The sequence below is a fragment of the Microcaecilia unicolor genome, chromosome 5 (assembly GCF_901765095.1).
Source record: "Microcaecilia unicolor chromosome 5, aMicUni1.1, whole genome shotgun sequence".
Taxonomy (NCBI): Eukaryota; Metazoa; Chordata; class Amphibia; order Gymnophiona; family Siphonopidae; genus Microcaecilia; species Microcaecilia unicolor.
In genome coordinates, this window is record NC_044035.1 from 270,498,765 (window position 1) to 270,511,524 (window position 12,760).

The following is a 12,760-nucleotide window of genomic DNA, read 5'->3' on the forward strand; positions in this document are numbered from 1 at the left end:
GGTTAAATCTCCTTGGGGAACAGACCTAGACTAACCTAAGTGCCTTCAACGTTTTGACTTCATGCCGTCTCCTGTTCTTAATCAAACCTGGATGTGGCCTCCACTTCCGCATCACTAAGAGACGCTTTCATGGGAGTTGTAGTTCTCCTGTTCTTCGCGACATAGTATGAATGAGGTCTGCGAACCACCACTCCCAGAACGCCTTGAGTACAGAGGCCCACCTAAAGGCTTCCCCAAAAAGAGGAAGATGTGTTGTGCTTCAGACAGTGTCAGTTGTGTGGGGGCTAGCGCTGCGTAGTTGAGATTATGAACGTGGGGTTAGTTTGAGGTCCTGTACTGGAGCGTCAGAGTGCACGTTAATTCTCTCAGTATTATCTGCCATTTGTCTGTCGTACACATGGTTATAGTTTATCTTCCCCGCTGATTCTGTGTGTGTCCTCTGTACTGTACTTTGTGTTTCTTGTATGTAGTTGTGAGTATCTCCTGTAATTATTGTGGCTCGTCTGGGTTGTGTATGATTCCTGTGCTTAGCTGTGTATATCTCTACTGTTAATTATTGCAGGGGGCTAAGGGTGTGTGTGTATGATAGATATTCCTAGTCCGGTGGGTCTCTGCTGATTTTTTATTGCTGTGTGTGTATGGTATCCATTACTGTGTGGGTATGCATGTATGTGACAAAACCTTGTTCTGAGTTTTGTGTTAGTGTGTGCGTGTAATCCCTGCTTCTGTTGGTTCCCCGCGGTATCGCTTCCCACAGTCGCCCCAATGTCTCTGCTGCTGGTATGTGGGCTGCGGAAGGGCAGTAGCCGGGCTCTTCAGATGTTCTCCTCCGCCGCTTCCTCCTGCCTTATTCCCACGGTGCCTGGAGTTCGGCCCCTACACTGGATCTCTGCTGCTGGGGGTCGGCGGACCGGAGGAAAGCAACAAAGGCTGCGGGGGAAAGCGTCACTTTGGGCAGCCGCAGGGGCGGCGCTGCTGGCCGCTGGCCTGAGCCACCTGCATTGGGCAGAGGCTGCAAAGAGTGTGGCACTACCGGAGGAGACGAAGGAGCTGGCGCTGCGATGCCAGGGTTTCATGGCACCGCCAGTAAGCCCGCTGGACGAGTTGGAGCAGGAGCTGAGCCGCGGCAGCATGAGATCCCGCATGGAGCTGCTCATCTTGGACACCCAGGCGCGAGTCTGCCGAGCACTGGTAGCAGCCGATGGTGGTGCCACCTTCACCGTGGACCGATGGGAGAGGAGCGAAGGTGAGGGATTAGATTGAGGTTAAAATGCATGATCAAAGCCTTGGAGCCCCTACACCTATCGGTGCATTAATTTAATCGATAGAAGCACACTCCCATTGTACAGAGTTGACCTAGAAATTAAAAGTTGTTTCTGTTCAGGGCAGAGCCGAACTTTCAGCCTTATGACTCCTGTTCAATTAATTTCCCCTCCCCCTTGTCCAAGTCTTTAAATATTACACTTTGAGGCATATTTTCAAAGCACTTTGGGAGGCTAAGTTCCATAGGTTTCTATGGAACTTTGGGAGGCTAAGTGCTTTGAAAATATGCCTCCATGTGGTGTGTGTAGGGTGTGTCACATACAAATATTTATGGCAGTTCCAGAAGCCATTTTTCCGGGTGAATGGGCTATTTTATTTATTTATTGGGATTTATTAACTGCTTTTATGAAGAGATTCACCCAAGGTGGTGTACAGTAGGTAGAGTTTAACATAAAACTTACAATTTTAATAACATAACAATGGTAAAAATGGCCAAATATAAACATGAATAAAATAAATGAGGTAAACGAGAGCATCAGATTAAAACTTAATAGGACTACCATGAAACCATATCAAAAATATTTGCATTTAACAGCACTGAAGTTCAAATACCAGTGATATAATATGATGTCAGCATAATACTAATGAAACATCTAATGAGCACACATTAGAACATTCAAATCACATAAATATGATGTTAATGCTTTTCTATAACAATTTACCAGTAGCTGATTTGAAAAATTGCCTACCCATCCTGCAGGTAAAAGTGTTCAATGATGGTTCTTTGAGTTTGTGTGGTGGCTCCGTGCACCCGAGGGGCACTATGCCTTGTTTTTCTTTTGCTTTGACTGCAACGGGTCCCGTCCCCCCCCCCCCCCCCCCCCCATTTCTCTTCTAGGTATTTGCCTAGTCTTGCCTAATGGTTGAGCTGTACTTGACCATTGGTGATCCTTAGGTAAATGAAGCACATTGGGCTGCCCATTGTATTAGAAATACATTTTAAAACTCCCAGAAGCTAGGCTGTCTGCAGAGGAGATAACTTCAAGGAAGAAGCACCGATAGTTTATTCCTACTAAATGAAGAACAGCGCACAGACGGTGTGGAGAATAGATAGACCTCTGTGGGCAGCCATGGCTTTGATCGCCTCCACCCCATTCTTTCTGCTAGGAGCTGATTAACCTGGGGGAAAAAACTGCCTTAGGAGCCATTGAATTGCACATTTGAGAGGGCCCCTTCGAAACATTTGGGCCCTAGGTATGTGCCTAATTTTGCTATGCCTTAATCCTGCCTGGTTTTGTTGTTTAGTTTTCTAATAAGTTGCCAGATACAAGCAGAATAATCCATTTGTAATTCATGGTCAGTTTGTTCCGGTGTGCTGTTCTTTGTCTTGATAACCTAACAATGTTTTACTGCACTGAAATAAAGGTCAATAGCAGATAGATAAGGTGATGACCTTTTTATGGGATTAACTTAATACATTTCCTGAGCTTTTGAGAGCTACTCTCAGGTCAGACCAAAAGGAGCAGCTTAGAAGAAAAGATGATGCTGTTGAATTTCAGGTTTGGGGGGGGGGGGGTGAAGGGGGAATAGGGAGTGAAGTGATGAAGCTGCAGAGAGAAAAAGAGCAGAATCATGTCTGATAAACAATTTAAGTCTATTTGTGTCTGTTATGGCTTGTTTAATACTTTAAACATTTTAAGGATGTTGCAAAAATCACTGATTTTATTTTATACTATGAATTCCTTTTTATTGTTGGGTCCTGAATCCTTAAGTGCAGACCAGGGAGCATAGGTAGTGGTTGTCGACTTGCTTGTGGAGAAAGGGGGAGGTGCAAAGGGTGAAGAAGTCATATTGGCAGTAGGGGGAGGACGAGCGATTTAGCATTAGCACCTACAACATTTTAGGGGCACTGTCCCTTCCCTAGTGCCTACCCCAAACTACACCTGTGCCATGGAGCGTATATGCTAAGCATTTTCCTCATCGAGACAAACTGGGAAAATTCCTTTGGTATATGGCCACTGAGCTTGAGATTGGGACAGGAACAGAGCTCACAGGGATGGGGGCAAACTTTGTCACCATGTCATTCTCTGCTTTGAAGGTTGTTAATGAATTGGACAGTTATTTGTGTTCGAATGGTGCAGATGACTATGTTTTAATTTTTTGGAAAAACAAAAGTGCTGGCCACAACGTACAAACTTTTCACCAGGGGTGGGTGGGGGGAATCCTGTGCATTCCTAGTACCAGCAGATCTGAGAAGACATTTTCTATTGTAGGAGAGCTAGACTGAATCCTGAGATAGTTGATGACTTATTATTCATCCACAGATAAACAAAAATCATAACAGTATTTCGTAGGGCATATTTCTTCTCCATTAGGACATACAGAATGGGTTGTATTTTGTACCCCTGGTGGATTTGGGTTCCTTGGTGTAGTAGAAGTCAGCTAATTTTGTGGTTGCAAGGTGGGGGGGGGGAGGTTATTATAGTTACTCGTTGTTATTGTTTTCTATTTGTGATATATAAACAGTTGCACAATATATTGTACCTTATTATACTTCAATAAAAATATTTAAATATAAAATCATAAGCATTTGAAGCTTCTACAGATGAGGACAGAGCCGATGGGGACAGACTTTGTCCCTATGTCATTCTTTACTCTGAGCTTGCCTGGGATAAAGGATTCCAGGCCTGTGTTTCATGCTCAAAAGAAAAGAAAATTAAATAAAAATATAATCTTACTTTGAATATGTTTATTTCACTGATCATTTGTCAGCAAGTTTCTGCTCCTCCTTAGCCAGCAACCATCATGGCTAGAAGCAAGATGCATGTTGCATGAGTGACTTTTTTTTTCCATTGAATATGACTTAGAAGGTTGAGGAAATTAAGTATGTTATAATGGAGGATCACTTCCCCATCTTAAGTCTCACTTAGGTCTCGCTGCTGAAAGAACTGTGTTCCTGGGACGCTGAATGAAGTGATCAACTTTTGAAAAATACATTTTCCCTGTCTCATAATCTGGTCTTTAGACTGAAAGAATAATTTTAAGTTTAGGCTTACTCTGAGCTTTTGCCACAGCCAGATGTTTCTATACATCTTATTGTATTTGGTAGGAAATATACACCCACCAAGGGCTCAGTATCTCTACTGAGGATGTAGTTTTTTTCTAAAGCTTTCCTGCAGAGATGGTTTTCCAGATGTCTGTTTTCTGTTTTTTCAAGGTGGTGGCGGCATTAGCTGTGTACTCCAGGATGGTAACATCTTTGAGAAAGCAGGAGTGAATATCTCAGTGGTGCATGGTCATCTTTCTGAGCAAGCCATAAAGCAGATGAACAGCCGGGGCAAATCGCTGGAAGTCAAGGATGGTAAAACATCTCATTTATGAACCTTCATCCCATTCTGAGATAAGAGTGCTGTGTAGTTGTGGGGCAGGCCAGTGTTGAGTCTCCCTGTCATTTTGTCTGTCTTAATCTGGTTGATATTACACACCACAATTCAGTTTTATTTTAAAACGCTCAAGCAGGTGTTCAAAGAAGTTGCTCTTGTATATGGGATCACTGTTTTAGTACATCTGGCCCTTTAAATGGACTTTGCAACTGTTTTTTAAAGACAAGTTTATGACCCGTGAAGTACCTGCTTCTTTGAAAATAGGAAGGCAGATGAGCATTCCTGATTTGTATGTTGGTCCATGGTGAGCATTGCTTTTTATTTTACTTTTCTAACTTTCTGCTTGGATCATTGCATGCAGTCTTCCCAGCAAGCTGCCTTTTGGATGTGATGGGATGATTCTGAGGGTGCTGCAACTGGGGCTCTATGGGCTTTCCACTACTGGGACCAGTGTTGAAAGCTTGTGTGAGAACTGTGTGCTGATGTTTTAGCGCACTGCTTGTAACACAGTATAATACCCAGTTTCTGCCTACTGATTCATTACATTATATTCAGATAGGATATGCACTTAATTTGTTAACTAACCAGGGACTTCACATTAGCTTCTACTAAGGACAGCTAGTGTAGGTCACATGTCTGAGCAGGAAAGCATATAGGCACATGTCCTGGAACCCTGTCTGCATAAAAGTTCTGCAGTGTTGATCTTTATGTTCAGATTAGTATTCCAGCACCTGCACAAATGTGTGCTGATGTAGTTCTTTTCTGCTTTTACCTGTGTGGAGCTGTAGCTGTCTTTAGTACAGAACTGTCACCTCCCTGTTCTTTTTTTTTTTTTTTTTTTTTTACTTATGCTGATCATGAAGAAAGCGGGTTCCGCATTCTTGCAGTAACATAGTGAAGGATTGCAGGTAAAAACCTGAACGGTCCATCCAGTTTGCCCAAGAGTCACACTCATTATCAAGTCATAATTAAACCAATAATGAATGTGATATACTTGATCATGGTCTTTCTGGGACATAGACCATAGAAGTCCACCTTTACGTTCCAATAACTGGAGTTGCCGCCAAAGCCCACTCTAGCCTGTCTGAATTAGTCTTGTCATTTTCGGGACGCAGACTGTAAAAGTCTGTCTAACACTATCCTCACGTTCCAGCTACTGAAGTTGCTGTCAAAGCCCTCTCCAGCCCATCCTAAACCAGATTGCTGTACAAGTCTGCCCGGCACCAGCCTTATGCCTATGTTTACAAAGCTGCGCTATAGGCGCATTAGCATTTTTAATGAACGCATGTCAAACGCTAACGCACCTATAGGAATGTATTGGCGCATTAGCATTTAACGTGGCTTAGCATTTTTAATGCACCTTTAAAGTTATCGTGCCTTAGTAAACATACCCCTTAGTTCTTTACAGCCAGGGTCGCCATCTAAGCTCTACTTGACACATCAACAAACATGCAGCCCGTAAATCCTCGTAGCAGCTACTGTAGAAGAATGACCTAACCATCTGTGCCTCCTCAGACTTGTTGTTACAGCCCTATGTGTTCAGCCTTTGTCCTCTGCACACTTGACTATTATCATGGTTTTAAATATTCTGTCTCCTAGTGTCTAGAACTGGGGTGGCAAGCCTTGGTCCTTGAGGGCCACAGTACAGTCAGGTTTTCAGGATTTCTCCAATGAATATGCATGAGATTTATTTGCATGCTCTGCCTCCATTGTATGCAAATAGACCTCATGAATATTTATTGTGGAAATTCTGAAAACCCGACCTGGCAAGGGCCGAGGTTGGACACCCCTGGCCTAGAGCAGGGCTTTGCACGTGGTTAGCGTGTGTGCCAAAGCTGGCCACTTTATTGCATTGGCCCACAGTGTGAATAACTGGCACTGATTTTTTTCACGTAATGTTAAACACGCAAATGCTGTGTGGATTTAAGTCTGGGGATTTGAGAGGGTTGGAAATGCGGAGAGGGGGGTACCCTTTAGCACTTCAGCATGTTAATGGGGATTGGGATTACAGAACAGAATGTGGGTATAAAGCTGGCATAGCATTGCTTTGAATCAATTTTCTTATTGCTCCTTGGGTGCTACATAGAGAGGCTGACGTACATCTTCAGGGGTAATTTTTTCTCTGCTTTGATTTTATTTCTTGCTAATGCTAATTTTTTTTGTAGCATTTCTGCCTAATTTTATTAAAACTTTCTCAGATCTAAACCATCAGTGAAACATTCAAGGTCCATGAGGTCTTTTTTCCCTTTGGTTTTTGTTACCCAGGTAAATTGCCTTTTTGTGCGATGGGAGTGAGCTCCGTCATCCACCCCAAGAACCCACATATCCCCACAATCCACTTCAACTACAGATATTTCGAAATAGAGGAAGCAGATGGTAAGTAAGAGACTGTTCAGAACTAAAAATTATATAATTTGGATTTTTATAACACCTGCAGCCTCCCCTGAGATGAATGGTCTGACTGCACAATTTTGTCTATAAACAGCCAGACTGTTTATTTTTGATGCCTTCCTTTCTGATTTTGACCTTAATTTTATGGCACAGCAAATGTTTCTCCTTTTGAAAATATCATTACACAAGTGCTAGGATGTAGGTAAGCTTTGGGCTACAGAAATGCAGTTTTAACACCCTGTTCAGCATTTGGTCCATTACAAGATCAAAAAATAGGCCACAAAAATATATATTAAATGGGCAAATTTCTGAAGTTTTGGAACTGATAAATTATTTTTCTAGATCTCTATAAAGGTTGTGGTGTTCTCAGGAAGACAGCAACAAATATCCTTTATTTTGCAGGGAGCAAGAAGTGGTGGTTTGGGGGTGGCACTGACCTTACACCCACGTACCTGAATGAGAACGATGCTGTCCATTTCCATAAAACTTTAAAGGAGGCCTGTGATAAGCACGACCCCAGGCTCTATCCCAAGTTTAAGAAGTGGTATGTGGACAAGTCCCGTGCTTTTGGGAAAGCAAAAAAAAAAAAATCTTAAGATAGATCTGTAAAGCTGGGCAGTTTTACAGCATGTTACAGTTGCAGCCCCAAACTAAAACCAGGAAGAAGGTGTTATCCAGCAGAGCAGGTGATGTAATTATGTGTGCAATGTACTTATCACCCTTCTGAAGAAATTCACTCAAGGCAGTGTGCAGCAAGCGTAACTTGGACATAGACAATAAACAATTAGCACTGTGAAATATTCAAATAACAGGAGTGGAGGAGTAGCCTAGTGGTTAGAGCACCAGTCTTGACATCCGGAGGTGCCCAGTTCAAATCCCACTGCTGCTCCTTGTGATCTTAAGCAAGTCACTTTACCTTCCATTGCCTGAGTTACAAACTTAGTAATCCAGTCTTGATGTTATCATGGTGTGAACCATTGTGTCAAGACTTTTTGTCTTGATGTATAGAAAGAGACGATGTAGTTGTTGCATGTGATAAGAAGCGGTTACTGAAAGTTTCATGGATTTGGTGCACGCCCATAATGCATGAATGAATTATTTATTTCCTCCTACACGCGCCGGTTCCGGCAGTAATCAGCACTTGGCGCGTGTGTAGCGCGTGAGCCCTTACTGCTAAATCAGTGGGGGGCTTTAAGGGCGGTTTTGGGCATGCGCTAGGTTCATTTTTTTTTTTTTTTAACGTCCCATTAAAAAAAAAATTTTTTTTGTAGAAGTGGTTAAAACTGGCCTGGCATGCGCCCAATACATGCGCCTATAGTACCGCAGGCCACTTTTTACCGCAGCTTAGAGAAAGGGACCCACAACTAGTTTTTTGTTCACTGTTTTCAAGATCTTCCCATTCCTATTGTTTTTTCCGATAGCTGTCCTATTTCATTATTTTCATTTATTCTGCCAGCAGTTCTTCAATGGCTTTTACTAGGGGTTAATGAGTTGTTACAACTTGGTTCACTACCATTACATATGGGGCGAATTGTTATCACCCCCATACCCAAGGGAACGGGTTTAGACCTCGCTTTATCTTTCAGCTGTTGACCAGTGGCTAATATACCTTTTATTACAAAGTTAATTGAAGCTTATGTTGGATCTTGCCTGCATGTTGCACAGTTTGGTTTTAGAGCTGCTCACAGTACAGAAACTTTTTATTAGTTTTGACTTCTTTTGTGAAAGAACAATTATGTAAACGTAAGCAAGTAATTTTACGCCAATTTGACATATCAGCTGCGTTTGACACAATCATGGTTTATTATTAGAGCGATTAAGTGAAATAAGACTATCTGGATCAGTATATAAATGGTTTCAAGAATTTTTGTTTAATCATAGCTATGCAGTGCAACAAAATAGTTTTGGTTTCTGGGTTTGTGGGGTGCCTCAAGGCTTCCTACTTTTCCTGATTCTTTTAAATTTTTTTATATCCACACTTAGTAAAATAAAATTAGGTTCTGGAGAGTTATTATATGCTGATATATTTTTGTATATCTGTTCCAAACCTATATCGGGATTTGGTTCACCGTTTTGATGCTGCTTTTAACTCCTAACCCTTATTCACTTGTTCAGAACCCTTATTTTATCATCCTCACTTTAATATTCCCTTATCTCTTGTTTGTCCTGTTTGTCTGTCCTAATTAGATTGAAAGCTCTGTTGAGCAGGGACTGTCTCTTCATGTTCAAGTGTACAGCGCTGCGTACGTCTAGTAGCGCTATAGAAATAAGTAGTAGTAGTAGTATTTAGCTGAAGCTAGGGATTAACAAGGTTCAGGATTGGGCACAGGTTAACAAACTGAAGCTAAATGCTAGTAAAACTAAAATTTTATGGTTCAGTAATTCTGGAGTTCATATACCTTCATCTCTTACATTGTTTACAGATAAAGTTTTTCAAGTAGAATCAGAATCAAGAGTTTTAGGTGTAGTACTTAATTCCTGTTTGTCTTATGGTACCTATGTGAACAAATTATGGCAGAAAACTCTTTTTACATAGTAACATAGTAGATGACGGCAGAAAAAGACCTGCACAGTCCATCCAGTCTGCCCAACAAGACAAACATATGTGTATACCTTACCTTGATTTGTACCTGCCTTATTCAGGGCACAGACCGTACAAGTCTGCCCTCCACTATCCTCGCCTCCCAACCACCCACCCCTCTTCCCCCCACCTACTCCGCCACCCAATTTCGGCTAAGCTTCTGAGGATCCATTCCTTCTGCACAGGATTCCTTTATGCATATCCCACGCATGTTTGAATTCCGTTACCGTTTTCATCTCCACCACCTCCTGCGGGAGGGCATTCCAAGCATCCACCACCCTCTCTGTGAAAAAATACTTCACAGCAGTTAATATTGGTTCAATCTTCTTTTTTTTTTTTTTTTAATCAGCAGGCTCTTGCATTGATAGTTCAAGTGTTGTTGTTTTTGCTAAATATGTCAAAACGTTACAACTTATCCAGAATACGGCAGCAAGATTAATTTTTAGACAAGGCCCTGTTTACTAAGGTGCACTAGTGTTTTTAGCACGCAAAAAAATGTTAGCGGGCCTACAATGCGGCTTAGTAAATAGGGCCCTTAATAAATATAGTAGTGTTTCAGAATTAATTTGTAAATTGCATTGGCTTCTCATCAATGAGAATTATATTTAAGACAGCCTGTTTGTTTTTTTTCAGGTTTTGTATGGGCTTGCATCTAATTTACTGGTTGATATGGTTTCTGTGTCTTTACTTGGTTTATCAACTAGATTACAAAATTAATTAGTCTTAAGCCCTCCTTTTATTAAGAGTGTGCGATTTTCTATAATTGCTAAGGCCATATTTCTAGTTAAATGGGTGTCATCGTGGAATTCAATTCCATCTTTTATTAGAATGGAAATAATGTATTTTATATTTACAAAGGTTTTTAACTTGTTTCCTGAAGATTTGTCCGTTAGGTAGTGGAGGAGTGGCCTAGTGGTTAGAGCGCTGGTCTTGACATCTAAAAGTGGCTGGTTCAACTCCCACTGCTGCTCCTTTTGATCTTGGGCAATTCACTTACCCCTCAATTGCCTCAGGTACAAACTTTAGTCTTTGACTAAAGATTAGCCTATGGGCCCTGCTGCTGATAACTCGAGCTAATCTTTAGTCAAAGACACCCTTTAGATTGTGTACCTGAATGTAACACACCTTGAGCTACTACTGAAAAAGTGTGAGCAAAATCCAAATAAATAAATATGATTTTATTGCATTCTGTCTTTACTATTTTTAATGTATTGTTATGATGTATTATATTATCTAATTTAGTTTGTTTTTGTAAGCTTTTGGTTTCGTTTTTTAAATTTTATTGTAAACCGCATTGATCCCTGTAAAGGGGAGTTTAGCAGTTAATAAGAGTAAATTTTATATTGCATATTGCACTTAATCAGCTATGTTTTTAGCCAGCTCCCTTTACCTGGAAATTCAGTGCCAGACCGCCGACTGCATATCGGACCCTATATATTTTAAAGTGGGTTTTGGGTACAGGCCCAGATAGGCAATTGAGCTGTACAGCAGGAAGGATTCGGTTCCAGATCTGCCCAGACCGCCAGTAATTTCTTTGAACTTGTTTGCTTTACAGATGAGCAAAGGAAGTACTCAATGTAACTAAAGTTTGAATTGCATGTTGATGTCCTGAGGAACAAAACCGCCACTTTACTAAGCTTGGAATTATTTTTTATGTATTTTATCTTTCTGAGGATATTTGGAAAGTATTTTGGTGTTTGCTATCTGTTTAAAGCACCAAGTCTGGGCCTGGTGTTTGCAGTTCCCTGCATTCTCTTGAATGAATACAGTCTGAATTTCTTCACTTGTGCATCTTCACGAACTAAGTGTGAGCTTCTTGTTTTTCTTGAAAATTGCATACAACGATGCATATGAAAGGGAGGAATTTTATTTTTTAAGGTAGCAGATTTTTTTTTCTTTCTCGTGCATAGAATGGGATGTGTTTCATTTGGCTGTTCATTTTAAGAGAATAGTTAAATGAGGGAGATCTATACAGTGGATTTTGTTGGTGCTGTCTGTTGGCTGGTTTATCTTGGGCTGGTCATCGTGTCATGAACAGCAGAGGATTAACTTTTTTCTGGAATAAAGACTGACTGTTCACTCAGGGCTTTTGTCTGCATGTAGGAGATAAAAAAAAAGGGCGGTGTGCAGTAGCCCAGGAGCAGAAAGGGCTTGCCTTTTTGGTGTTATCTAGGGGAACACATTTCTTTTACCCCGACAGAGAAATTTTGCAAGCTGTAGCCTTTAAGTACTTTCTCAGGTCTTTAGTGGATTAAAGGTTTTATTCAGGAGTTGTGTTAGGTACCATGTTAAGCTAGTTGTGAAACTCCTCTTTTGTGCTATAATGCAGTTTTATTATGTTTGGAAGCTGTGAATGAATTAGAAACCTGCTTCAATGGCCTTGGGAGCCGTGATGATGAACAGGGTTGGACCTGGTGAGCATGGCTGAGATACTGTAAGAACCGGGGGTGCTGCAGGCAGTGGTGGAGGAGACCCATATTGGAATGGTGACCTAGTGTTAGTGGTGGTAGGGACTATCGCTGAGGGTAGTTGTCTTTTGGATGAAGTATTACATCAAGGTCTCGTATGTTTTGTGGTCATCTGATATGCAGTCTGGCCTGCTGAACTTTGTCCTGTAGAAAGAACCTAATTTAAGGGCACAAAAGTCCTTTTCATAGTATCTACATCTCTTATTGAAAACCTTACTGGGTCTTGGATAAATAAACTAGAAACAGGCTGTAAGTCAGATGAAGCTGCTACAGAGCGAGAATAGCTAAATGGAAGCACTGGATATTTGGTCAAGTACTGGACTGGTTCTGGCCCTTCCCCTTGTATCTCTTCCATTTCTGCTTAGGAAGCTATCATCGTAGTTCAGCACAGGGTGCTTGTCTGATACTTTCCACACCACTGCCTCCCTTTTGGCCTAATCACAGAAAGCTTTTCACAATCCCTCCCATGTTGTGTTTTCCAGTAGGCCGAGGTCTCTTTAGGAGGCAGAGTATCTGATTAATACCCTCTTATATCCTTTTTCCATTTTTGCTTTTCTCTTTTTTTTTTTTTTTTTCAGGTTAGGAGGGGGAGAACTGTAATTGAAAACCTCTCTGCACTCCCGAAGGGTAAAGCTTAGGAGCAGTAATAGTTTTAAATCTGTGTCTGTGTGTAC

General features: G+C 41.3%; 1 protein-coding gene across 1 annotated transcript in view; it reads left to right on the forward strand.

Moving 5' to 3' along the window:
• The first annotated feature begins 246 nt into the window (after positions 1 to 246).
• Positions 247 to 12,760, forward strand: part of CPOX (coproporphyrinogen oxidase) — a 29,130-nt gene continuing 16,616 nt past the window's right edge. The window contains exons 1-4 of the mRNA XM_030204209.1: positions 247 to 1,246; positions 4,481 to 4,624; positions 6,912 to 7,022; positions 7,440 to 7,581. Coding sequence (XP_030060069.1) covers positions 766 to 1,246; positions 4,481 to 4,624; positions 6,912 to 7,022; positions 7,440 to 7,581 — 878 coding nt within the window. The 5' untranslated portion in view covers positions 247 to 765. The remainder of the gene's footprint in view (positions 1,247 to 4,480; positions 4,625 to 6,911; positions 7,023 to 7,439; positions 7,582 to 12,760) is intronic.